At 44.0% G+C, this 25,499-nt stretch overlaps 1 protein-coding gene across 4 annotated transcripts in view; it reads right to left on the bottom strand.

Annotated features, from left to right (window-relative positions):
- Positions 1-25,499, bottom strand: part of GOSR1 (golgi SNAP receptor complex member 1) — a 47,989-nt gene that overhangs the window by 5,671 nt on the left and 16,819 nt on the right. For all 4 annotated transcript variants that reach the window (XM_072138363.1, XM_072138364.1, XM_072138365.1 and 1 more), the window contains exons 7-8: positions 9,325-9,354; positions 5,144-5,226 (exon numbers count right to left, since the gene is read on the bottom strand). In XM_072138363.1, the coding sequence (XP_071994464.1) occupies positions 5,144-5,226; positions 9,325-9,354 (113 nt within the window). The remainder of the gene's footprint in view (positions 1-5,143; positions 5,227-9,324; positions 9,355-25,499) is intronic.

Below are 25,499 nucleotides of genomic sequence, written 5' to 3'. Positions count from 1 at the left end.
AAATATGTACAGAGTCACCCCATCCCCCAAGTTCAGCTATGGATGCAGAGGGTGCATGTACTCCTGCAATTCTGCAAACTGTAAGCTAAGGCTATATCTCCGTGGCACCTAGAAACACAATTCTGGTGTCATATTAAACAGGAGACTCTCCCCTTTGCATAGGTAAAGGACCTATTTGGGCCTTAACCGGGTATTCTGACAAAGACAAGATTCTTAAATATACTAAAGATAACAAAATAACAAATTCTCTAATTAACTGTTGCTAACAAAAATACAGCATTTCACAGATATAATTCCTTTTTTAAAATGGGTAAACAGTTGAGATTTCACATAAATGAGGGAATTCAAGAAAGGACATTCCATACCCGACCTGAAGGGACTAGTAGTATAGTGAGCTAAAATCTGATGGGTCCTATTATATAGGTGGGATCTACAATTGGTGGCTGCATGCAGGATAGTTAGCCTCATAAAGATATATAATACACAGTAGCTATCACGTGGGGATCACGGTTTTTCAAATGTAGCTCCCGGCGTTGCCCGGTATAGCAAATAATTGATCTTGGCTACAACAAAATAGAATGGGTTAACAAAAAATATTTTATATGTTTCTATAGACTGTCTCAGACCGGCAGTCTCTTTCAGTGACCGCCCGCGTGGCCGGCAGTCTCTTTCAGTGACCGCCCGCGTGGCCGGCAGTCTCTTTCAGTGACCGGCAGTCTCTTTCAGTGACCGCCCGCGTGGCCGGCAGTCTCTTTCAGTGACCGCCCGCGTGGCCGGCAGTCTCTTTCAGTGACCGCCCGCGTGGCCGGCAGTCTCTTTCAGTGACCGCCCGCGTGGCCGGCAGTCTCTTTCAGTGACCGCCCGCGTGTGTAAGTGTATGGATGATGCAGAGCTGCGTGTGTAAGTGTATGGATGATGCAGAGCTGCGTGTGTAAGTGTATGGATGATGCAGAGCTGCGTGTGTAAGTGTATGGATGATGCAGAGCTGCGTGTGTAAGTGTATGGATGATGCAGAGCTGCGTGTGTAAGTGTATGGATGATGCAGAGCTGCGTGTGTAACTGTATGGATGATGCAGAGCTGCGTGTGTAACTGTATGGATGATGCAGAGCTGCGTGTGTAACTGTATGGATGATGCAGAGCTGTGTGTGTAACTGTATGGATGATGCAGAGCTGTGTGTGTAACTGTAAGGATGATGCAGAACTGTGTGTGCTGTGCTTTAGTGCGACAAACAGGGATATTTTAATTGGTGTAAAATATATTTTTCCTTTTTTGGAGGCCTAAATCTGGGGTGCGTCCTATATAGTCCGAAAAATATGGTACATACATATATATACAGAGCTTTATATATTAGATTTTCTAACCACCTCTGCAAACAAACACTTTTTATGCCCCATTAAATATGTGAATACAAAAAAAATGCAACTAAATGTTGATGTTCGGCTTCAGTGTTACTCATCAACTAACTAGATTACCCCCAATAGCCATGACAGGGAGCTAAAAGGGAAGAATGGTGCGGTGGAATTAAGCGGATGGTTACTGTTCACTACACTTTCCCATTAACAGCCCAGGAGAGGTGTCAGCAAGGCAGCTGCTAAAATATTAAGCACTTTTCCTGGATCTACTCTCATTACCATGTTCTGGAGTAATTAAACCTGTGACTCCTAAGTCCCCATTGATCAGTCGGTTCATCTGTCACGAAGTGGAAGAAAAAAAAAAGGGGAAAGCGATACTAACTACAACATGTAAAAGGCATGTATAATACAACATAATATATGTTACATACAAAATACATACAAATAATATAATACTGTATTACCGTATTTTTCGGACTATAAGGCGCACCTTCAATAAATGCCTGCTAAACCGTCTAGGTTTATATATAAGGCGCACTGGATTATAAGGCGCACCTAATTATAAGGATGAATGACCAGCAGGTGGTAGACCTGTGCACAGTTCAAGGCAGCTGTTGTCTGTAAGTACGGTTCATATATAAGGCGTGCTGGACTATAAGGCGCACCTTTGATTTCTGAGAGAATCAAAGGATTTTTTGTGTGCCTTATAGTCTGAAAAATACTGTACTACTTATCTTGAAGTCACGGTTCAGAAGGGCCCCTGATCCTGAGGACATATCTGAAATATCTTTTTTTAGTAGATCCAGCCAACATTACCAAATGGCTTAAAGGGAACCTGTCACCAGGAGACCCATTTTTAGCACTCCCCCAGTCCCCACAGAGCATAGTACATACATTACCGAAGAGTTTTTGTAAAAAAAAATAAAAAAAAAAAATAGGTTTTACAGAAAAAAAAAGATATTTTCTATAGTATCTGTCAATGCCATGTGCTCTGCTCAGCGATTGATTACTTCTGTCCGTCAAGGGCAACACTGTGATGACGTATTCTCTGGCTTATGCTGGGCAGGACAAGGCTGAAGCAGTGCATAATTAGGAAAAGAGGAGTAGCACTGGGGCAGCAACAGGAGCGACAGATCCTCATTATCATAATTTTAATAATGTTTTTTGAGCAAAACCACTCAGTTCAGGGATTAAATAAGATCTGTTTCTGTACCAGTGTAGCTACAGCATTCTCAAGGTACGTTTGGTTCATAATGCATCAAATCAAATGGTAGATTCCCTTTAAGGAAAATCAGAACTGTACTGCAAAAATTGACCTGGACATTCAGGTACCATTGAGTCTCATTGTTCCTGTTGGCCTTCCCCTTGACTGCCTCCGTGCCTATTTCACTATGCCTCTGGGTAAGTGTGACCTGTTTATTGATGTACACTACTAGTGCTGGATGGTACCTCCGGTTGTAGAATCCTTGATAGTATAACTTAGGTCTACTACCCTATAATACCTGTTCTACCTTTTGGACATAATAAATCTTCTATTTATCTGTTTGTGGCACGTTGGTGAGGCAGCAGTGGGAGAGAGGAGGGCCAAGGGTTCTCTGTGTTTGTCCCATATCCATCTGGGACACTGCCTATTCCCCTCATATTCCCTACTTCCAGGAATTTTTCTTGTAAGTGGTGTTATGATTGTGTATGTATTACATTGAATAAAGTTAATAATATTTTATACATTGTATGCTCCTCTGGTTTTTGTTTTTGCACCATTGAGTCTCAGTCATGAAAGTGCAGATTTGCCAGTGATTTTCTGCTCTCTATCTTTACTGAAGACACAAACAATACCCATTAAAAATGTTTATATGAACATGAAAAACTTGTCTGTAATTTCATTATGGCAAGTGTCAGACAATGGCTTAGATATGCTATCATTTTCTAATTTTGCTGGGTCTGACTGCTGCATCTTCCGCAAATATTCAGGAATTCTTAAAGAGAACCCGTCATGCAAAATAACCCCCCTAAACTAAATATATTTTCATAAACTGCCATTAGAGAGCATTGCCTCTACCCCTTCATTGTCCCTCTACATGCCTGTAAACCTAAGCAATGAGGTCCTAAAGCTGTATGCAAATGACCTGTGAAATGTCCAATGAAGCATTAGCATATTCAAGCTGTCCACTCTATTCATGAGTGGGAGGCACAGCCACACCCCCAGTGCATGACTGACAGCCTGTATAATGATGTGAGGCTGTATAATGATGTGCTTCCTGGTGCTGGTGGCCACGCCCCCTGCAACCTGTGTGTGCATGTGTGTGTGTATAGGAGAGATACAGCAGCTCCAGGCAGCCATGTTACAGCAGAACATGTCAGATTCATGTGTAGCTGATGTCTGTGTCTCTCACCTGTATATTAGGAGGATGCAGCATGTCAGCAGATACAGCACACACACTAGCCATGCTTTACTATACATTACACACAGACATGAGCAGGGGGAGGAGAGGGGAGGGGGAACAGGGGTGACATCACTGCGTCTGACCATGTGACCAGCCTCATTTACATGATAAAGAATAGATGATTTTACAATGAATAATGTATGAAATAACTAGATAAAGGCTGGGATGGGATCCTTGTGAGCTGCTCCAACAGGAAGAGGTGACAGGACAAGTGACACAGACCTGATGACAGGTGTCCTTTAATCATCATTTAATTCATACGCACTTTTCTTAGGATTTTGTTTCATTTTGCAGCATAGGATTACTCCTCTTTCATAATAGAGCAGAGGGATCCGCTACAAATCTGAGGCAGAAAGTTGACACTCTGCAGATATAAAAACCTGCAGATCATTTAATTTTTCATGTACACAGTTTTAAATAGATCTCAAATACATCTCAAAGCGACTGTATTTTGCAGCTAATAACCTGCACCAATTCTGTGTGGAAAATACCCTGCAGATTTATTTTCTCTACAAAATGACATTCCGGAATGACCAACTTGCCACAACACTTTCCCCATTCACAAAAGGAACAGGCTAAAGCGATCCTTCTGTCCTATTGATTCCCATGTCATCCCATACAGTATAGCACAGTTTGGATGCTAAACCCCATATATGATGTTACACGTTTTTTCTTATTTAGTCATATTAATGTGTGTTTAGTCATCAACGATAATATTAATGTATAACATTCTATGAAATGACTAAGGTAAGAACACAACACAATGCCCAGTAAATGTCTGAAGTGTGACCATACATAATGTATATTACTTTCTAAAGAGCAGAGATAGCCGTCATATAGTTATATTATAGTTGTGGTCAATAACGTTCCTGCTGACAATGCAACTTCTCAAACTGCTTACTAACACTATGGACGGAAATCAACTCCCCCAGGACTTGCTTTCTATCCACTATAAGTGAGAGATTGAGAGAGTGCAAGACTAAAGGCTGAAAAGCGCTGCTGTTCCAGAACTAGGTAAATGTGAAGGAGATACAGAATCGACTCCAGGCTTGAATTTCATTAAATTTTGGATTTTTCAGACTACAAGGCCCTATAGACTTCTTTGCTCAAAGGCTTGGCATAAGAATGTAACTTAATATGTTCTAACTTACCAATATACCACAAGATGGGCTTGTGTGGCTACAGAAAATGCTCGTATCTGTAATGACCCAAACTTAGGTGCCCTATACACTCACACACATTGTCTTTCTATGGGTTGTCAACCTGAGATTTACATTATGTTTAGGTTCCTATTGACCTGTAACAATATGAATATCTACAAGTGTTCGCATGCTGAGAAGGATACTAGCCAAGGTATTCATCCGGCTTTGTATGGTTTTCAAAAATCCCCTCTGCGATGTCATGTTTTCTTTCGTAGCCATCGCAATGCTGCAACGATAAAGAAAGCAAAATTTATTCCATTATGAAATTATTTGTTCAGCAAGAAAAGAAAAGCAATTATGTGGAGATGCTTCACTCTTCAGACAGATAAGGATCCTGCAGTCTGGAACATGATCAATCTGAAGCTTAAACCAGTAACAAGTGTGATATGCAATATTGTATCTCCAGTGCATAACAACAACAATACTAGCACTACCCTCATTATCTACACGGAGGGTCTTACTGACCTATTCACTATCAACATAACTGCGGAAGCTTTCTAAGCATGTACAGAAATGATAGCTGTTTGAAAAGTGCTGCCTATATACTGGGGGGGGGGCAGGAGGGCTGGCTATATACTGGGGGGGCAGGCTATACACTGGGGGGGGGTGGTAGGGGGCGGCATAGCTATATACTGGGGGCCAGGGGGCGGCATAGCTATATACTGGGGGCCAGGGGGCGGCATAGCTATATACTGGGGGCCAGGGGGCGGCATAGCTATATACTGGGGGCCAGGGGGCTGCATAGCTATACACTGGGGGCCAGGGGGCTGCATAGCTATACACTGGGGGCCAGGGGGCTGCATAGCTATACACTGGGGGCCAGGGGGCTGCATAGCTATACACTGGGGGCCAGGGGGCTGCATAGCTATACACTGGGGGCCAGGAGGCTGCATAGCTATACACTGGGGGCCAGGAGGCGGCATAGCTATACACTGGGGGCCATGGGGCGGCATAGCTATATACTGGGGGCCAGGGGGCGGCATAGCTATACACTGGGGGCCAGGGGGCGGCATAGCTATATACTGGGGGCCAGGGGGCGGCATAGCTATATACTGGGGGCCAGGGGGCTGCATAGCTATATACTGGAGGCCAGGGGGCTGCATAGCTATATACTGGGGGCCAGGGGGCTGAATAGCTATATACTGGAGGGCAGTCCATTACATTTCCAACCCTAGGCTCATACTGGAACTCAGTTTTTTGTGGTGAACTTGGGTACCTCGGCTTATATTCAGATCTGCTTTACTCGAGTATATGTGGTACTTACCATGGCAAAGTTTCCCCATGGGTGCAGGACTCGGGAAATCCTGTAATATCCTGTGTTCCGGCAGATGAAGGAGACCATACAGTCAGTAAACATGTTCCCCCTACATACCTGGTAGAGGAGTGAGTATCACATGCATACAGTAATGATTGTATGACTTTCCTCTGCTGGAAGCCAGAAGGACACTGGATGTTACAGAAAGTTCAGGGCCCTGCTCCCGTGGAGAAACTTTTTGCCAGGATAAGTACAAAATGGGTGACCCCCTTAATGTCTTGTTGGCCACTCATTTTATGGAAAGTTATTGCTGGAGATGATAAACTGGGGCCCATGATTCTACAGACAATAGAGTCACAAGAAATTCTCAATGGAATACCAGATTTGTAGAAACATCAAAAGATGATGACAGGATTACATCTGTATAAGTGATTTTTTTTGTTTGTTAATAAGTGAGGTAGAAATTAGATTCAAGTTAGTTTTATTTTTATTTTTTACCACTAATTGGACTTTAGATCTTGAAGTATAGGACAGTACAAATACCATAAATTGTACCAGTTTCAATACAGAAATACTAAATCTATATATAATTTTCCAGTACAAGGAAACTGCTTAATCACTGCTACAGGGCCCTATTGAATCATACGCTATAAGACTGCACCCAGCTTAAGGCCATGCCAGGACAAGTTGCCATGTCAAAGCCTGGCAGTGACTGCAGCCCAGCTCCGCTACTGTAATTAATGACCTAAATCAAATGTGTTCTTGACTTCTTCCACTGGGCAGCAGCGATTCTCCCAGCAAATCTCCGCAGTGTCCCCGGACTCATTACAGGAGTTATCATTGTAGCTGAACAGGTCTGCCCGGCTCAGATTCAGAGTGCTGCTGGCTTATGTAGAGAGCACCCCGGGGACACAATTATAAAACCTCATTAGGAATATATCCTGGGAGTGAGTGCTTTTAACATCTGAAAAAGCAGAGCTCAATAAGTAAGGCAGGCAAAATGCTTGGAGCTTTCAAGCCTGTACATTAGGGAAGGGGATAGCTTCACATTCTGCAAAAAGAGAAAAAAAAAAAAGCGCAACTTTTCATCAAAAAGGAATTACGGAAGAAAGGCATGTGTGCGGCTTAGTTTGGGAATGAGCGGCATCGGGTAGAATACCTAATAAGCAAAGTCTTACATACCGGGAATTCCCAACCGTATGTTGTGCTGAGCAATCTGCACGCAAATTATCCCTGACCATTTAGCATCCGCAGAGTCTACACGTTTGGGAATCATCAAACTTTTAAAGCCGAGATCTTGTTTGCACTTTTGTCTCTAATAGCTGGTATTTCCCATGAACAATTATCTATCTGCAAGCAGGTGATAACTGGGAGCGTGTATCCCCTAGACTTGTATGCAGTAGTAGCAGGAATACTTGACCACAGCTCTATACATAGTCTTGGGTTATGCTCGCTCATCTGTCATTCTTCCCAACCCATTCAGATCTGTTGAGCAGCAAAAAGAGTGCAAGTCATCTCTGGTGCTGGCTATACTCCCCTGAGAAAGCTCAGACCTGATCTTTCTAGACAGTTTTCTACCATTCCTTTTCCCTGTGGAGGATTGGCTTCCTTGTTACTTGCTCCACTTACATGCACTTTTCTGCTGAATGTCAGGCATAGTTTTCAGAATGACAAACATACAAAATGCAACCAAAAAGTTTCAGCTCTATATGCATCTGCAGCTTGCTATATTGTTCCGAGGTTTTTAGCCTAGGACTAGCTCCACGCTCACAGCTTAGTGCAATGTTGTGTCATAGTAGTGCAAGGAGTAAAGGGTGCCAACTAGGACCCCATGAACTGGTCCAGGCTTCCCATGCTGCTCTACAGAAAGTAGCGCGAGGCTGTGTGATAGCCCAGATTATCCTAAACCTGCTAAAGGAGGCCAGGGGGTCCCCCGCTCAGACTGCATGCAGAAGGGGTTATGATACACAGCACATTTACATTGGGTGGCACCTCATTAGTAGGATAGGGCTTCTCCTATTAAGTGCACACGATTAGAAGTACAGCTCTCGTCTCTGCGCAGTCATAAAAGTTTCATACTATGTGTATATATAATGCATTAGGACATGACATATGAGCTCCATCTATCAGACCTATACATATGGCACATAACATATCTATCTTATACTGTCTATACTGCCTTGATTCCTAGTCTGTTTTTGCAAGGAAATATTGACCAGTGGGGACCCCAAAGATATCAGAGAATTAGCGTGTTTATAACAGTTCGTAGAGGTTCAGGCCTCTGGTATGGTCTCCACGATGGGCAGATACTCTCAGAAGTTAGATCACACTGAGCTGTCTACTGTGAGATGTGAGGGGGTATGCCTGGGGGAGGGAAGCAGGACAGAAGCTTATCACACCGAGCTGTCTACTGTGAGATGTGAGGGGGTATGCCTGGGGGAGGGAAGCAGGACAGAAGCTTATCACACCGAGCTGTCTACTGTGAGATGTGAGGGGGTATGCCTGGGGGAGGGTAGCAGCAGGACAGAAGCTTATCACACCGAGCTGTCTACTGTGAGATGTGAGGGGGTATGCCTGGGGGAGGGTAGCAGCAGGACAGAAGCTTATCACACCGTGCTGTCTACTGTGAGATGTGAGGGGGTATGCCTGGGGGAGGGTAGCAGCAGGACAGAAGCTGTATCACACTGCGCTTTCTATGGTGATATTGGAGGACATGGCTGAAGGAAGGAAGCAGCAGGACAGAAGTATCACACTGAGCTGTCTACTGTGACATTGGAGCACATGGCTGAAGAGGGAAGCAGCAGGACAGAAGTTATATCACAAAGAGCAGTCTCATGTCAGATGGGGAGGTGTGTGGCTTGGCTCACTGGTTACTGTAGCTTGTACAGGGGGTTTGTATCTGAGTAGAGAGTTGACTGCCTGAATGTTAAAGAGATGGATTAAAGCAGGGAAGATGTGCTGAGTAAAGCCATCCATGAAAACTGCCGAGCATAAAGGTTATGATCTTTTAAATGTCTCCCTATTGGTAAAATGATTTTAGTGCCTTTATAAATACAATAAATCTCTTACCTTATAGTTTCCTCTATAAGACGATCAGAACTGTAAAACAAAAATTAACAACAACTAAATGGTCATTTTAGAGATAAAAAAAAATAGACATTTATTAAAATATATGCTCCATAAATTATAAATGTACAAATCATTTTATGCACTTCTTTATTCATTAATTGTAGCCAGTGGAGGAACTACATGGCATGCATACATACATACATACATTACATACATACTACTATTTGCAATAACAGTTACTTTAGTAACCAGGAATATAAGTATGAAACCATAAGGGCAACATGAATAAAAGCCAAAAAGGGGTTGTCCCATTAGGACATGGCCTAGGATGTGGAAAATCCTTTTAATTGTTTGATTTGTATTATACAGTTAGTGATTGAGGTTGTGGGTGCATCCAAAAGGTTTTAAATGCAGTTTTTGAAGCAGGTGCAGATCATAATGGGTTAGAACAAGTACCGTATATACTCGAGTATATAGCCGTCCCGGCTGCTCTTCTTGCTTCAGCGTGCTGGGCGCCGCCATCGTTCTATCCCGGGCGGCGCCTAGTATGACGCGCCGTCGTACTAGGCGCCGCCTGCGAGAAGAACATGGCGGCACCCAGCACGCTGAAGCAAGAAGAGCAGCCGGGAAGCCAGAAGAGGAGCCGCAATGACATCGGGGGAGCAGCGCTGCGCATCGGGGCCACCGGAGGGTGAGTATATAAGTTTATTATTTTTTTTAGTCCATTTTTAATTAATTTTTGGTAGTATTGACTCGTGTATAAGCCAAGGGGACGTTTTTCAGCACATTTTTTGTGCTGAAAAACTCGGCTTATACACAAGTATATACGGTAACTTAGAGTTGCTACTCCTGCTCTTTATTCACTACACTCCTGGCTTGGGCATAAAAAACTTAATAGTATCTCATCCTCCGGCACTCTGGACTATACAGATATGATATGGTCAAATATTTATAGGTTTCCTACAATTCACTTCTCTTCAGAGCAGAGGTCGCATTAACGCCTCACCACGCGTCATAGACGCGTGATGAGGCGCCATTACCCCCCAAAATAATTGCCATGCGTAAAGTTACGCTTGGCAATTATTCCTTGCAGCGCGCAGGCTGAGCGACCCGGCGCGCGCTGCAAAAGAGGTAAATGTCGCGCGATCACAGCGTGCGCCGGACCGCTCAGCGCGACACTTGACACAGTGATCTGTGTCAGCAGCGCTCCGGAGCGAGAGCGCAGGCCCCGCGATACCTGTGGACAGCGGGGCTGCTGCTCCCTGTCCTGCTCCATCTCTACGTGCCCGCAGATCCGGACGGGTGAGTGTGTGCAGTGTAGTGTAGTGTTCTGTGTGTGCAGTGTAGTGTAGTGTTCTGTGTGTGCAGTGTAGTGTAGTGTTCTGTGTGTGCAGTGTAGTGTAGTGTTCTGTGTGTGCAGTGTAGTGTAGTTTTCTGTGTGTGCAGTGTGGTGTAATGTTCTGTGTGTGCAGTGTAGTGTAGTGTTCTGTGTGTGCAGTGTAGGGTAATGTTCTGTGTGTGCAGTGTAGTGTAATGTTCTGTGTGTGCAGTGTAGTGTTCTGTGTGTGTAGTGTAGTGTTCTGTGTGTGTAGTGTAGTGTTCTGTGTGTGTAGTGTAGTGTTCTGTGTGTGTAGTGTAGTGTTCTGTGTGTGCAGTGTAGTGTTCTGTGTGTGCAGTGTAGTGTTCTGTGTGTGCAGTGTAGTGTTCTGTGTGTGCAGTGTAGTGTTCTGTGTGTGCAGTGTAGTGTTCTGTGTGTGCAGTGTAGTGTTCTGTGTGTGCAGTGTAGTGTTCTGTGTGTGCAGTGTAGTGTTCTGTGTGTGCAGTGTAGTGTTCTGTGTGTGCAGTGTAGTGTTCTGTGTGTGTAGTGTAATGTTCTGTGTGTGCAGTGTAGTGTAATGTTCTGTGTGTGCAGTGTAGTGTAATGTTCTGTGTGTGCAGTGTAGTGTAATGTTCTGTGTGTGCAGTGTAGTGTTCTGTGTGTGCAGTGTAGTGTTCTGTGTGTGCAGTGTAGTGTAGTGTTCTGTGTGTGCAGTGTAGTGTTCTGTGTGAGTGTAGTGTTCGCTGTATGTGCTGTGTAGTGTGTGCTGTGTGCGCAGTGTGTGTGCTGTGTGCGCTGTGTGCGCAGTGTGTGTGCTGTGTGCGCAGTGTGTGTGCTGTGTGCGCAGTGTGTGAGTGTAGTGTGTGCTGTGTGCGCAGTGTGTGAGTGTAGTGTGTGCTGTGTGCGCAGTGTGTAGTGTGTGCTGTGTTACGCAGTGTGTAGTGTGTGCTGTGTGCGCAGTGTGTGAGTGTAGTGTGTGCTGTGTGCGCAGTGTGTGAGTGTAGTGTGTGCTGTGTGCGCAGTGTGTGTGTAGTGTGTGCTGTGTGTGAGTGTAGTGTGTGCTGTGTGCGCAGTGTGTGAGTGTAGTGTGTGCTGTGTGCGCAGTGTGTGAGTGTAGTGTGTGCTGTGAGTGTAGTGTGTGCTGTGTGCGCAGTGTGTGAGTGTAGTGTGTGCTGTGTGCGCAGTGTGTAGTGTGTGCTGTGTGCGCAGTGTGTAGTGTGTGCTGTGTGCGCAGTGTGTGAGTGTAGTGTGTGCTGTGTGCGCAGTGTGTAGTGTGTGCTGTGTGCGCAGTGTGTGCTGTGTGCGCACAGTGTGAGTGTAGTGTGTGCTGTGTGCGCAGTGTGTGAGTGTAGTGTGTGCTGTGTGCGCAGTGTGAGTGTAGTGTGTGCTGTGTGCGCAGTGTGTGAGTGTAGTGTGTGCTGTGTGCGCAGTGTGTGAGTGTAGTGTGTGCTGTGAGTGTAGTGTGTGCTGTGTGCGCAGTGTGTGAGTGTAGTGTGTGCTGTGTGCGCAGTGTGTGAGTGTAGTGTGTGCTGTGAGTGTAGTGTGTAGTGTGTGCTGTGTGCGCAGTGTGTGAGTGTAGTGTGTGCTGTGTGCGCAGTGTGTGAGTGTAGTGTGTGCTGTGTGCGCAGTGTGTGAGTGTAGTGTGTGCTGTGTGCGCAGTGTGTGAGTGTACTGTGTGCTGTGTGCGCAGTGTGTGAGTGTAGTGTGTGCTGTGTGCGCAGTGTGTGAGTGTAGTGTGTGCTGTGTGCGCAGTGTGTGAGTGCAGTGTGTGAGTGCAGTGTGTGAGTGCAGTGTGTGAGTGCAGTGTGTGAGTGTAGTGTGTGCTGTGTGCGCAGTGTGTGTGTAGTGTGTGCTGTGTGCGCAGTGTGTGTGTGTAGTGTGTGCTGTGTGCGCAGTGTGTGAGTGTAGTGTGTGCTGTGTGCGCAGTGTGTGAGTGTAGTGTGTGCTGTGTGCGCAGTGTGTGAGTGTAGTGTGTGCTGTGTGCGCAGTGTGTGAGTGTAGTGTGTGCTGTGTGCGCAGTGTGTGAGTGTAGTGTGTGCTGTGTGCGCAGTGTGTGAGTGTAGTGTGTGCTGTGTGCGCAGTGTGTGAGTGTAGTGTGTGCTGTGTGCGCAGTGTGTGAGTGTAGTGTGTGCTGTGTGCGCAGTGTGTGAGTGTAGTGTGTGCTGTGTGCGCAGTGTGTGAGTGTAGTGTGTGCTGTGTGCGCAGTGTGTGAGTGTAGTGTGTGCTGTGTGCGCAGTGTGTGAGTGTAGTGTGTGCTGTGTGCGCAGTGTGTGAGTGTAGTGTGTGCTGTGTGCGCAGTGTGTGAGTGTAGTGTGTGCTGTGTGCGCAGTGTGTGAGTGTAGTGTGTGCTGTGTGCGCAGTGTGTGAGTGTAGTGTGTGCTGTGTGCGCAGTGTGTGAGTGTAGTGTGTGCTGTGTGCGCAGTGTGTGAGTGTAGTGTAGTGTGTGCGCAGTGTGCTACCGAAATTTTCATACTCCTCCTCGGGTAAAAATACTCCTCAAAAATGGTGAGAGGAGTATTTTTACCCTTCTGGAAAAATGTTAGTGCGACCTCTGCTTCAGAGTCTACTACTCAATTTTATACTATATTACACTAGGCAAAGCTGTCACTATGTTTTTCTTGATGTAATTTTTGACATCTTACATGTTTTCACTAGGCTTTGACACCTCCTTTATGATCCGAATGAGGATGAGCAAATCAGTCTCAGGGGGCGTTTGGGAATCTTGCTTTTTAACCTCTGGTATGATGACAGGGGATGCATTACATTTGTATGGCGACTTATAAATCCCTCAATTTCCAAGTAGGTTGCGAATGGGTGCGTCCAATAGGTGACCTTCTCCAGTAGGTCCAGGACTTGTAGCTCTATTTCTAGATGGAAGTTTGTAGTGACTACTAGTGTGATCCCAACCTATGGGCTTCTACCTCTGAATGGCGTCATTTGTTGCTGATCAGAGCCCATGATGACTAAGAGTATCTGCACATGTTACATATATATGTTTCTCCCGTTATTTGATACTAAAGGCCTTCGTCTTCCATAATAACCAAAGTGAACAACCTTACTTTTTATATTAGGCTTTAAAATGACGTAAAGATTAAGTGTCCTACAAATCTGAATTACACAAATGCAATGTATGTGTGTTACTAGTAAGCACCCATTACACCGCTAACCATGAAAAGGTATTGACAGGCAGCAATGATTTGTTTTATGGCTTCTCCTAGCACCAAGATTGCTGACATCTAATAATCAAAAGAAGCAGAAACAATATGAAGGGTTCCTACCGCAGGAGTGTATTTAAGCTTTCTCCTTGTCAGGCCAGAAGTTGGTAAGCCTTTCCTATGTCATTTGCTATGCAGGAGCCCATCGCAAGGCGCTGAAAGTATTGCAGGCAAAAGGCATTACTGAAAGTCATTAACATTAACCGCAATGGTTCCAGCCATGCCAGGAACAAATCTAATGGATTCTCTTACTCCTTTAAAGTAAAGGAATTAACATATGCAGCTGCAACAGCAGGAGCGCCATTGCCTCTCACAAGCTGCACTTAACCTTCTGGTGATCAGGAATTTTCCGAAACAATTCACCTCGGTACTAAATCATTAGATATGTCCTCAATGAATCAAGCCCTTTAGTAAAAGCAAAAGATGCAACAAAGCAAATAGAAGGCGAAAAAAAACGCAAGGTTTTTTTTCTTTCACATCTTGTGCGTCTATTTCATAGCAGGTAGAGGATGAGGTTATAAGGATCAGGGCCCCACATACAAGAAAATCCAACATTGCAGTTCTAATGGAGTTCCCAATCTTTATAAATCAGGCAAGTAACTAGTGGCTGATGGTTGACATTCCATACACGCCAAGGGGTGTGGAGGCGGCGATATCCTCCTGCCTTGCACCTGTGCACTGGCTATAACCTATACCGGTTCTGCTGAAGGTTATAGCGCCCTGATTTGTGTGCCGGCACAGTTACCCTCCGGATACATCAGGAACCTCCTAAACTCTTTAGTGCGACAGAGTGGTGGGTTTTATCCAACCGTGGTCAATCTGTGAAACATGGACACTGCATGTTCTGTGATTTGCGGACTGACCATGCTCGTCTGAAACTGCAATAAGAGGGTTGCCCAGGATTCAAGATTATTCTTATTAGTAGCAGCAAAAGATGTGAAAATAAGAATTAATACGAAGCTCCTCCAATGGCCGTCGTGTGGCCTCCACCTAAAGCTACTCCTTGCTCCAGTAGCCTCTTTAGAATTTTAAATTTGCATATTCCCTGATTAAAGATAATAAAGACATAGGGGGGTAAAGGATTAGCCCTAAAGAGATGTTTTTAGGGCACCTACCACCGGGTCTACCTTAATAGGTAGATCCGTGGTGGTAGGTTTCCTTTAAAGTGCCACGTTCATTAACATTTTTCCACAAACTTAGAGCGTAGGTCAAGTTAATGAACTTGCTTTGAATTTTAATCATTTTGTTGCAGAAATTAATAGTATACATTTAACCTGATGACCACTGACCACCTATGTAGGGTTTTTTTTTCAAGATTCTGCTAAACTTTTGATGGCAAAATGTCTTCAGCACTTGTATATAAAAGTATAGAAGCCCGATCCTCCCCAAAAAGGAAAGAGTTCAGACACCACAAAATACTCTGATTGGTTTCCATGGGCAATTAAAACAATTTTACTTCAGAAACTTGATGATAAATCTCCCCCATAGTTTTCTGGATACAATAGCTTCTTAGGTGTAGACGTAGTCCGTCACCTGATCGTTTAGAAACCGGCAACACTATCAGTAGTCATCTAATATTTATAGGCCTCTAACACGCTGACAGTACCCTGCCATAACCACTCTATTTTGTACTCACTTAAGTAGCCGTCCATAGACACAATGATTTAAAAGGTAAAATTCCCCTGCTAGTCCCTTCCAGGCACAATTAGCCGTTCACATAACCTAAAGTTAATATGAGGAGAAACTACATGATGACATCATTTACCACAATGCACAATAAAGTAGTTTCAGTTTATTATACACCCCATAAAACATTGGGGTAACTGCAGTCCAGAGTTCCGGTTCTTGCCCTCAATCCTGCAGGTGATTAATAGATACATACAGTGGTGGCAAAAAGTATTGGCACCCCTGCAATTCTGTCAGATAATACTCATTGTTTTCCAAAAAATGATTGCAATTAGAAATTCTTTGGCATTATTATCTTCATTTAATTTGTATTCAATGGAAAACCACAAAAAGAATTGTCAAAAAGCCAAAATTGAATATAAATTCCACACCAAAAATAAAAAAGGGGGTGGACAAAAGTATTGGCAATGCTCAATAAATCATGTGATGCTTCTCTAATTTGTAATTAACAGCACCTGTAACTTACCTGTGGCACCTAACAGGGGGTGGCAATAACTAATTCACACTTGCAGCCGGTTGAAATGGATTAAAGTTGACTTAACATCTCTTCAAGACCAAAGAACTGTCTGAGGACTTGAGAATCAAAAAACTGTGAGGAAGCCTGAGCAATCTCGAAGCCACAAGTCCATCTCCAAAGACCTGAATGTTCCGGTGTCTGACGTGCACAGTGTCATCAAGAAGTGTAAAGCCCCTGGCCCTGTGGCACCTCCCTAGATGAGGAAGTGTAAAGCCCCTGGCCCTGTGGCACCTCCTAGATGAGGAAGTGTAAAGCCCCTGGCCCTGTGGCACCTCCTAGATGAGGAAGTGTAAAGCCCCTGGCCCTGTGGCACCTCCCTAGATGAGGAAGTGTAAAGCCCCTGGCCCTGTGGCACCTCCTAGATGAGGAAGTGTAAAGCCCCTGGCCCTGTGGCACCTCCTAGATGAGGAAGTGTAAAGCCCCTGGCCCTGTGGCAACTCCCTAGATGAGGAAGTGTAAAGCCCCTGGCCCTGTGGCACCTCCCTAGATGAGGAAGTGTAAAGCCCCTGGCCCTGTGGCACCTCCTAGATGAGGAAGTGTAAAGCCCCTGGCCCTGTGGCACCTCCTAGATGAGGAAGTGTAAAGCCCCTGGCCCTGTGCCACCTCCCTAGATGAGGAAGCGTAAAGCCCATGGCACTGTGGTACCTCCCTAGATGAAGAAATGTAAAGCCCATGGCACTGTGATACCTCCCTAGATGAAGAAATGTAAAGCCCATGGCACTGTGATACCTCCCTAGATGAAGAAATGTAAAGCCCCTGGCACTGTGGTACCTCCCTAGATGAAGAAATGTAAAGCCCCTGGCACTGTGGTACCTCCCTAGATGAAGAAATGTAAAGCCCATGGCACTGTGATACCTCCCTAGATGAGGAAATGTAAAGGCCATGGCACTGTGGTACCTCCCTAGATGAAGAAATGTAAAGGCCATGGCACTGTGGTACCTCCCTAGATGAAGAAATGTAAAGGCCATGGCACTGTGGTACCTCCCTAGATGAAGAAATGTAAAGGCCATGGCACTGTGGTACCTCCCTAGATGAAGAAATGTAAAGGCCATGGCACTGTGGTACCTCCCTAGATGAAGAAATGTAAAGCCCCTGGCACTGTGGTACCTCGCTAGTTGTGGACGGAAAAGAAAAAAATTGAAGAGAGATTTCAACGCAAGATTGTGCGGATGGCGGATAAAGAACCTCGACTAACACCCAAACAAGTTCAAGCTGCCCTGGAGCAGTTTGCCAAAGAAGAATGGTCTAAAATTCCAGCAGAGAATTATAAGAAACTCATTGATGGTACCGGAAGTGCTTGTTCGCAGTTATTTTCCCTACAGGTTGTGCTACCAAAGACTAGGCTGAGGGTGCCAATAGTTTTGTCTGGCCCATTTTTGGAGTTTTGTGTAAAATGATCAATGATTTGACTTTTTTTTCATTCTCTTTTCTGTTTTATCATTCCAAGCTAAATAAATGAAGATATGAATACCAAAAAAAAATTGAGATTGCAATCATTTTCTGGAAGAAGAGTTTTATCTGACTAAATTGCAGGTGCCAACAATATTTTTGGCCACCACTGCAATAGCTAACTGACAATCTACCAACAAAATCCAGCATAATAAACCAGGGACACCTACTCATAGATCCAGGCACAGTGATTGTGGTAATCTTCTTCATGGGCTCCTTCCTTCTAAGATCAACTTTTAAAATTATGTAATTGCAGGTTACCAGAGCTCCTCCGTATTGCAGCTTCACAGGCTCTTACACGTTAACACTCCTCATTAGGATCATTTTAAAAGTTGATTTTAGAAAGAAGGAGGCCATGGATAACAAATATAAGAAGATTACCACAGACATGGTGCCTGGATCTATAAGTAAGTGTCCCTGGTTTATAATGATGGATTTTGATGGTAGATTTCCTTTAAGATTACATCACTTCCTCTGTCTCTATAATTAACCCTGCTGCAATGATGCCATTTAGCAATAAGAGCTGTAAATGGCAAGCTTTAATGGAAGTTGTAAGCTTCACCATCATTTTGACACATAAATGAACACTTTGGAGTGATTCTGATACAATTCAGAACAGATCCGAACCCGCTAGCAGCGCTGCAGTGCCATGGACCGAGGCCAATAAGGAAAGAAGATGAAAAGAATAGAAAAATATAAGTGTTGACAGACCAGTGCTCACAGCTCTGTGCTTCACAGGGTCCAAGATGAAGCAGATGGCCACAGCTTGGTACCTGCCAACGCTTGACCTGTGGATCGTCAATGCAGCATTTACTCAGTAATAAATGTGATATACAAGCTCGGACACCTGGCGAGTTCTGAAGAAGCAGAAGGAGTGGGGATGGATTGTATTTAATATCCAAAAAGGGGGAAAAAGTAAATCTACCATCAAAATAAATCATGATAAACCAGGGACAATTGCTCATAGACCTGCGCTGTGACCGTGGTAATCTTCTTATAATTGTTATCCATGGCCTCCTTCCTTCTAACAGCAACTGTTAAAATTATGCTAATGACCTAGGATGGCTCCTGGGGGTATTACTAGAGCCCCTCTATGCTGCAGCTTACACTACGCAGGAGCACTTCTTCTTCCTCCCTCTTTGTGAGATTTATGTGGAGTAATATTGCATTGTTTAATTGTTCCCTTTTTATTTTGAGCAGTCGATAAGAAGATTACCACGGTGCCTGAATCTACAAATAGGTGCCCCTGTTTCATAGTGATGGAATTTTATAGTGACAACTATTAAACAAGCAACAAATAGATAGTACAATATATTATAACACTGAAATGTGCAGATTTCTTCACTCACATTACTATTATTAGCCTCCCCCTTCCTCTGCATTTCGAATTGCTACCAAGAAGGACAGAAGCCCCCTGAAAAACACAGACTGCCTGGGGGAATAGTCACAGCAGCCATGTCTCCCACCAAGGGCTATGAGAAACAGCAAATGCACAGAGACTGCAATGGAAAGGTGGTTGCACCCATCAGATGCTTACAGTGCTCCGGCTCCCCATTTTGGAGGCGCATCACATAGTCGGGAAACAGTGATGACACCGGTTCTGCGTCAGTAGGTACAGCAATCACATGACCACCAGAGGCCGATTAAGCCTGCCATGGGCCCTGGGATATATTAATATTATAGCCTCTACAAGTCTGGATTCAATTCCTACATGGGGCACTAAAAATGAAGCTTCTTGAGGAATGGAGGATGCGTCCCTTCCGATGGCTTTCAATTTCTGGTTTCAGGATCTTTGGAGGACCTTTATAAGGTTCTGAAATGGCTCTTTAGAGCATGTATTGAGAGCAGGTATAGATATACAGAGATTTCATGGGCGAAGACCCTTCTCAGTATAAAATTTGGTGGGTGGTCATGCGTCCACTAGAAGGCTTTGGCCCCCCCACTAATGACCACCAATCTTTCCAGGCCTAGCCATGTCCACAGACTGATCAGAGAACTTGCTTTGTGAATGGGAAGTTTTCCTGCCACCCACCCCTTTAATTGTTTCAACCTTCTCAGTAAAGAATACAATTATTACAGACTAATAAAACACGAGGTTTATTACTTCTTTCAAGGACATGAGACTATACAGAGTATAATAATAATCTCTATACCAGGCCCGTGCCCAGGGTAAGGTATATGATAATGAGAATGGCATCAACCATTGTGGAGAACATGGATATATTATACGCGTCAGATGTGGGGTCATAATCTAATTAACACGTAGTCGAGAATCTGGAAACATACAGGAGATTGGTCTTTTCAGAACAATATTTCATTCTTTGTTCTGCAAAATCTCTGGGTGAATAGGTTAAAGCAGAAACAGAGACAGAAAAATTGGTTCAACTTGCATCAAATGGGTAATTTCTTAGAGAGGCAGAAAAGATTGAAGCCTAAAGAAATCATGGAGGATAAAAGAAACGCTTGGGAGAGATGAAAGAGCTGGGCCCATTCACATCTGATTTTAGTAAAAATGTTGATAATTAGGTGGAAGCTCCGAGTCCCTTGAGCTTTCGGATTCATCAGTACGCAGCTCCCAGGGTTTGGAGAAGGCTCGCTGCAGTAATGTGCCTTTTTCTTCACTTCTTCAAAAAAAAAAATTTCTACCAGCCAAGTAAACAAAAACTTTTATTAATTATTTTTTTGGTATCTCAGTACATATTAATATACAATGGTGTCAGTTAAATAACTTGGGAAATGCAAATTTTTAAAATAAATTGTTTACAGAGAAAGCAATTTCTGTATTTTCCGGGCTATTAGGCGCACCGGAATATAAGGCGCATTAGTCCGATGCGCCTTATATATGTAATAATTCCATATATAAGGCGCATCGGACTATAAGGCGTGGGGTCCGGGGGCGTGTCGGAGGTCCGGGGGCGTGTCGCGACGCGACCCGAAGACGAGACCCGACGCGACGCGGGGAAGGTGAGTGGGGAAGGTGAGTGGGGAAGGTGAGTGGGGGAAGGTGAGGGGGGGGAAGGTGAGGGGGGGGAAGGTGAGGGGGGGAAGGTGAGGGGGAGGTGGAGGAGGGCAGCGGACCATACTTACATAGGTCCCCGCTACCGGAGACAGCAGATCTCCAGCGGGAACTGCAGACCACGCGTCACGAACAACTTCTGCCGCGTGGTCTGCAGTTCCCGCTGGAGATCTGCCGTCTCCGGTAGCGGGGACCTATGTAAGTATGGTCCGCTGCCCAGCGCCATACATAGGGCGCACCGGACTATAAGGCGCACTTTGGATTTCCAAGGAAATCCAAGGCTTTTAAGTGTGCCTTATAGTCCGGAAAATACGGTTCTCTGTAAACATCAATCTATCCATCTGGAATCCATCAATCCATCCAGAATCCATAAGGCACATCCTCTATTTACTGCTGTTACAACGACATACAGAGAACGGTCACTGATGGCAGGGACTGATCTATCCATCCAAATCGCACATTCACTCATCAATCAATTCATCCATCCATCTATCCATCCGGCATCCATGAATCCATCCAGCCTTCCGGCATCTATCAATCCATTTCATACGCCTGTCCTAAGGGTCATGCCAGTCCCAACACAATCTATGGAAAATCATCCACAATAAAGGGCAGCTAATGAGGACTTGATACTGTAGATAGGGCATACACATGGTTAATGGATGGAGCACTTTCAATAGAAATGTATTTCTTTGTTTGCAGGTGAAGGGAAGTGGGTTGGTAAAAGGTTGCAAATTTGCCACCTATTTTGAGTTCTAAAGTAATTGTAATAATCCATCCCCAGAGTTTGGTCTCTGGTCATTGCTACCCTGTGGCATCACTCATACTGCCAGCATTATAGCAAGGCCTGTCCGCAGACCCAACTCCCTTTACTAAAATCAGAATCAGCGCATTACAGCTCAACGAAAAAAATTCCACTAGACGTGACAAATCTTTTCAACTATAAGAAATAAGCTCATCTATTTCTTGCTGAAAAATATAAATTAGAAAGTAATTGGCTGCTGTAGTTGTAAATCACAGGAGTCAATGTGGCAGCGCAATCTTATTTAGAAGATATAGCAATGAAAAACTTTACATATATCCTTTAGCATTCTGAAGTGTCACTACAATCATTTGTAAGCGGATGGATAGAAAGGCAAGTTTATGGAATTGCTGACGCCTTGAATGGAACAGAACACTTTCCCATCCAGGTCTTTTTAATTTTTTTTTTTTTGGACCAAGCAATTTCTATTCATTTACTATTATCCTCTAATCACAACCCTTTGTTGATCAATGCATGTGGATGTGTGTTTTGCAGAACAAATAGTATTTTTTAAATAGCATCATCGTTTGTTTAATTTTGATACATTTTTAATATGTTTTATAGAAAAAAATTTTTTTTTGTGTCCAATCATCCCAAGAGCCATTATTTCCCAATTTCTTAATCAATAAAACCATATAACTGGCTAGCCCTATGATGACCCATTACAGATTCTGAAGGCCTACAAACCTGTACCATGCTAACAAGACATGTACCCCAAGGTGTAGCATTTCTCCTATGTAACACCCATAATATATCTACCCATGGGTAGATATAACTCTGACTTTGGGTACCTCAGTTGTTGAAGGTACCCAGATGAGGGAGGGGCAATGTCATCACATGTGGGGGGGGGGGGGTGAGTCTGAATGCTCAACCTTTCTGGGATAAAATTGTGGGTTTCACAATTATACAACTCACTTACTACGTCCAGAGGAAACCGCTGTGAATGCTCTTCTGGTAGGTGGCTCCAGGGGTTGCTATAGTCCCAGCTTAGCCCCCACTGAACCCATAATCATGTTGTTCATAGACTAACAAATGTTTATAATGATAATGGATAGGGTTGAGGTACCCTTGAGAAAGGAAAAAAAAGGTTGAATCTTTCTTTAACACCTTGGAAAGCTTTAAAGTGCTCTCAGAAGGAAGGGACCCACCAATGGAGGTAGAAAAGGGCTTCAGGAAAAGAAATCTATTATTTAGTCCCATACCTAGTGTCGGTGTTGGTAAACACTACGCCAATGATCATCCCTAATGTCCGAGCCTAGGGTTGTGCTGAGACCAGTTGAATGATTTTGTGAAAAACCCTGCACTATGCATGTATTCCTAATGGTTGTTTCCTCCCCCATTTCCCCTGGCTATCCTGTTAGCACCTGTATTTGCCAACTCTCCAGGTCAGGACTCTAAAGTCTGGGTGCTCTTCCTTCTAGTGACGTTTGCTCTGGATGCTTATTTTTCACTCTACAGCAAAATAACTGGACTGGACACCTGAACATGGGCATACTATACTAACCTGGGAGGCCTTATAACTAAACCCTGCTTACCCTTGATGCTCTTGTTTGTCCTTTTTCCTTTTGTTCAATTTTTGGAACTGTTGAATTGGGAAAATGTTTGCAATAGAAACATTTTATATAGAGCCATAGAAGGGCATGGATTTCTCTCCTTTAAGCACCAATTTTGCACTAAAAGAAGAGAAAAATAAGCTGACAGCTATGCTTTTCTTTAGTTCATTTGCCAAAAAATAATGAATTAAATGTTAAATCACTAAATTACCCTAAAATAATGGCAATGAAAACTAGAGCTTATCCAGAAAACCCAAGCCCTCTCATTGAATAATAAAAATAGACATCTCTTGGACATAAAACAAAAACATTATTTTTCTTATAATACATATTTTTTAGAAAAAGGATAACCACAGGGTTTAACATAAATGCTATAAAACGCATATCCCACATATTTGATCCAAGATAGGAAGGCTCCTAGAGCATTCTCATGGGTATGAAGGGGTGTGTCTGCACCTAATATAATCAGGGCACCCCTTGTGTCTATGGTTCTTCCCTGGAAGATATCTTACCATCTAAGGCCGTAGTCACACGGCTGTATGGGGGACGTATGTACGGATGCAAGTTTGTACATAAGTTTTCCATAGATGGCAATGGCATGTATGCCATGCATTTTTATGGAGATGGGGGGAAGGGTCGCCCCTCCTCCTCTCCATCACGCAGGACGTATGGCCATCTGGCTATGGCCCGGTGGGTATACATTCGTGTGAATCCGGCCTAAGGCAGGAAGAATCATTAAGCGTAGGCCATTATATACATGCTACCCTGGGGTTGGTTCCTGACCCGATATAATCCCATTAGGGACCGGGCTCATATCAAACGAGAAGCTGGTGGCAGTATACAGCATTGGTGGGATTCTGTTTCACTGAAAATAGTGAAAAAGGGCCCGTTCAGCCGTTCAGGGTTGTGGGCGAGTGTTGAGCCATACCGGAGGTTGTGTGGACAACTAACTCACTTCCTGTCCAATAAAAAAAAACAATAAAACTGACCATGCATACCCTTCAGGGGTCCGGAAACGTCACCGTATCATTCCCAATACCTTTATCACCTTGGTTTCCAAATTGATTTTTGATATTGATGAAATATTCACAGGTCATCAGAATCTGATGGCACCTTGACCCCGCACACAGATCAGCTGTTTTGGTGGCGGAGGTCTTTGTTAGTAGATTACCATCACCTCAATAAAATTATGTGCTTCTTTTTTTAGGGCTTTACAGTATCTTGAGACACACAACCTGCGTTTGGACTTTACTGCTTGAACTAAAGTACATTGTGTCAGCTCTAGGAGCCGTCCAATAGTAATAGCTAACAGGATTTAGATCGTGTGATCATTTTTCTTCATTACTAAAGGTCCTGTTGTATAAATCATGCATATTGGCCTGTCAGATTATAAGGAGAATGTATTAGAGGGACGCTGGAAATAGACTGGGGTAATATAAAGTGACAAGCGCTTTCTGAGCTGCGGATGAGCTGAGCAAAGTGTCTGATTTGTCTTAAAGGCTGATACAACGCAGCAGCAAAAGTGAAGTGAAACTGCAGGTGTAGCCCGGGATAATAGGTAACCTGTCAGGCTGTCAAGAAAAATAGAGGGCAAGGTATAAATATAAGTTGATACAGTCACATATCCCTCAGGAGAACATCCCAGGATGAGTAGTAGAGACATTAAATTCATATTCATATTGAAAGATGTATAATATGAATTATAGCACATAGAAGAGAAATGTTGTAATGTTCTGGCCAAACCCCAAATCATGGCGTCTCTCACTAGTCATCAGGTGCTACAGAACCAAGATGCCAAAATGTAAGCTGAACCAACCCAAACACCTACAAAACGCATGACTGGTCATACACAATAAACGGCCGATTCAATGTTACCGCTCCTTAAACCCAACTAGAAAACTCTCTCTCTCCCTGCTGCTTCCAATGAAAGTTGTCAAGCATGTTTCATAGTCATCCGATTCTGCTAATACACAGCTTAAATTGCATCTGCTAGAAGTTTTTTTTTTTTTTTACTATGTTTTTTTAGGTGTTGGGTGGTAGTCCCGGAGAGCTGTGTAACCTTAACGTGGTCTGTGTTGCAAGAACTGTGGAAATAATTATATTCCAGCATTGTAGCTGGACTTAAAAGACTGGAAGAGTCTACTCGCACTGCTGTGCTCTATGATCTCTGCCCCTCAGCTATAATTTTTAACCCGAAGCCTGCTACTACTCTTAGGCTACATTTACACTAACGTATGCCCGTCCATGCGTCGGCGCGCGGGGGAGGAGGGGGTAAGCGCTGCCCCTCTCCATAGAAAATAGTAACCGCATGGCCATAGATACAGTCACAGATAGAGCAGGCTGTCTGCAGCTTTGTATGGTCAAAATTGCCTGTAGACTCCTAAGTTTTCATAGTGTTTTTCTTGTTTTATCACTTTTAAATCTGTCCCTTAAATCAGGCCATGGATATAATGGAATTGTTCTGTCAAACGCTGTACATTCAATAGTGGTGTAGGGTATTAAATGGAACAAAAGTGCAATACTCTGCACAAAACACAGTGTTCTGCAGTACAATCCCCTTCTAGACCATGGTGAGCCATGAAGTGACTGAAGCTCAGCCGAGCACTAGGACCCCTTCAA

The sequence above is a fragment of the Engystomops pustulosus genome, chromosome 2 (genome assembly GCF_040894005.1).
Source record: "Engystomops pustulosus chromosome 2, aEngPut4.maternal, whole genome shotgun sequence".
Lineage (NCBI taxonomy): Eukaryota > Metazoa > Chordata > Amphibia > Anura > Leptodactylidae > Engystomops > Engystomops pustulosus.
The sequence above is the reverse complement of the archived record's forward strand: the minus strand, read 5'-3'. Positions and strand labels throughout refer to the sequence as shown.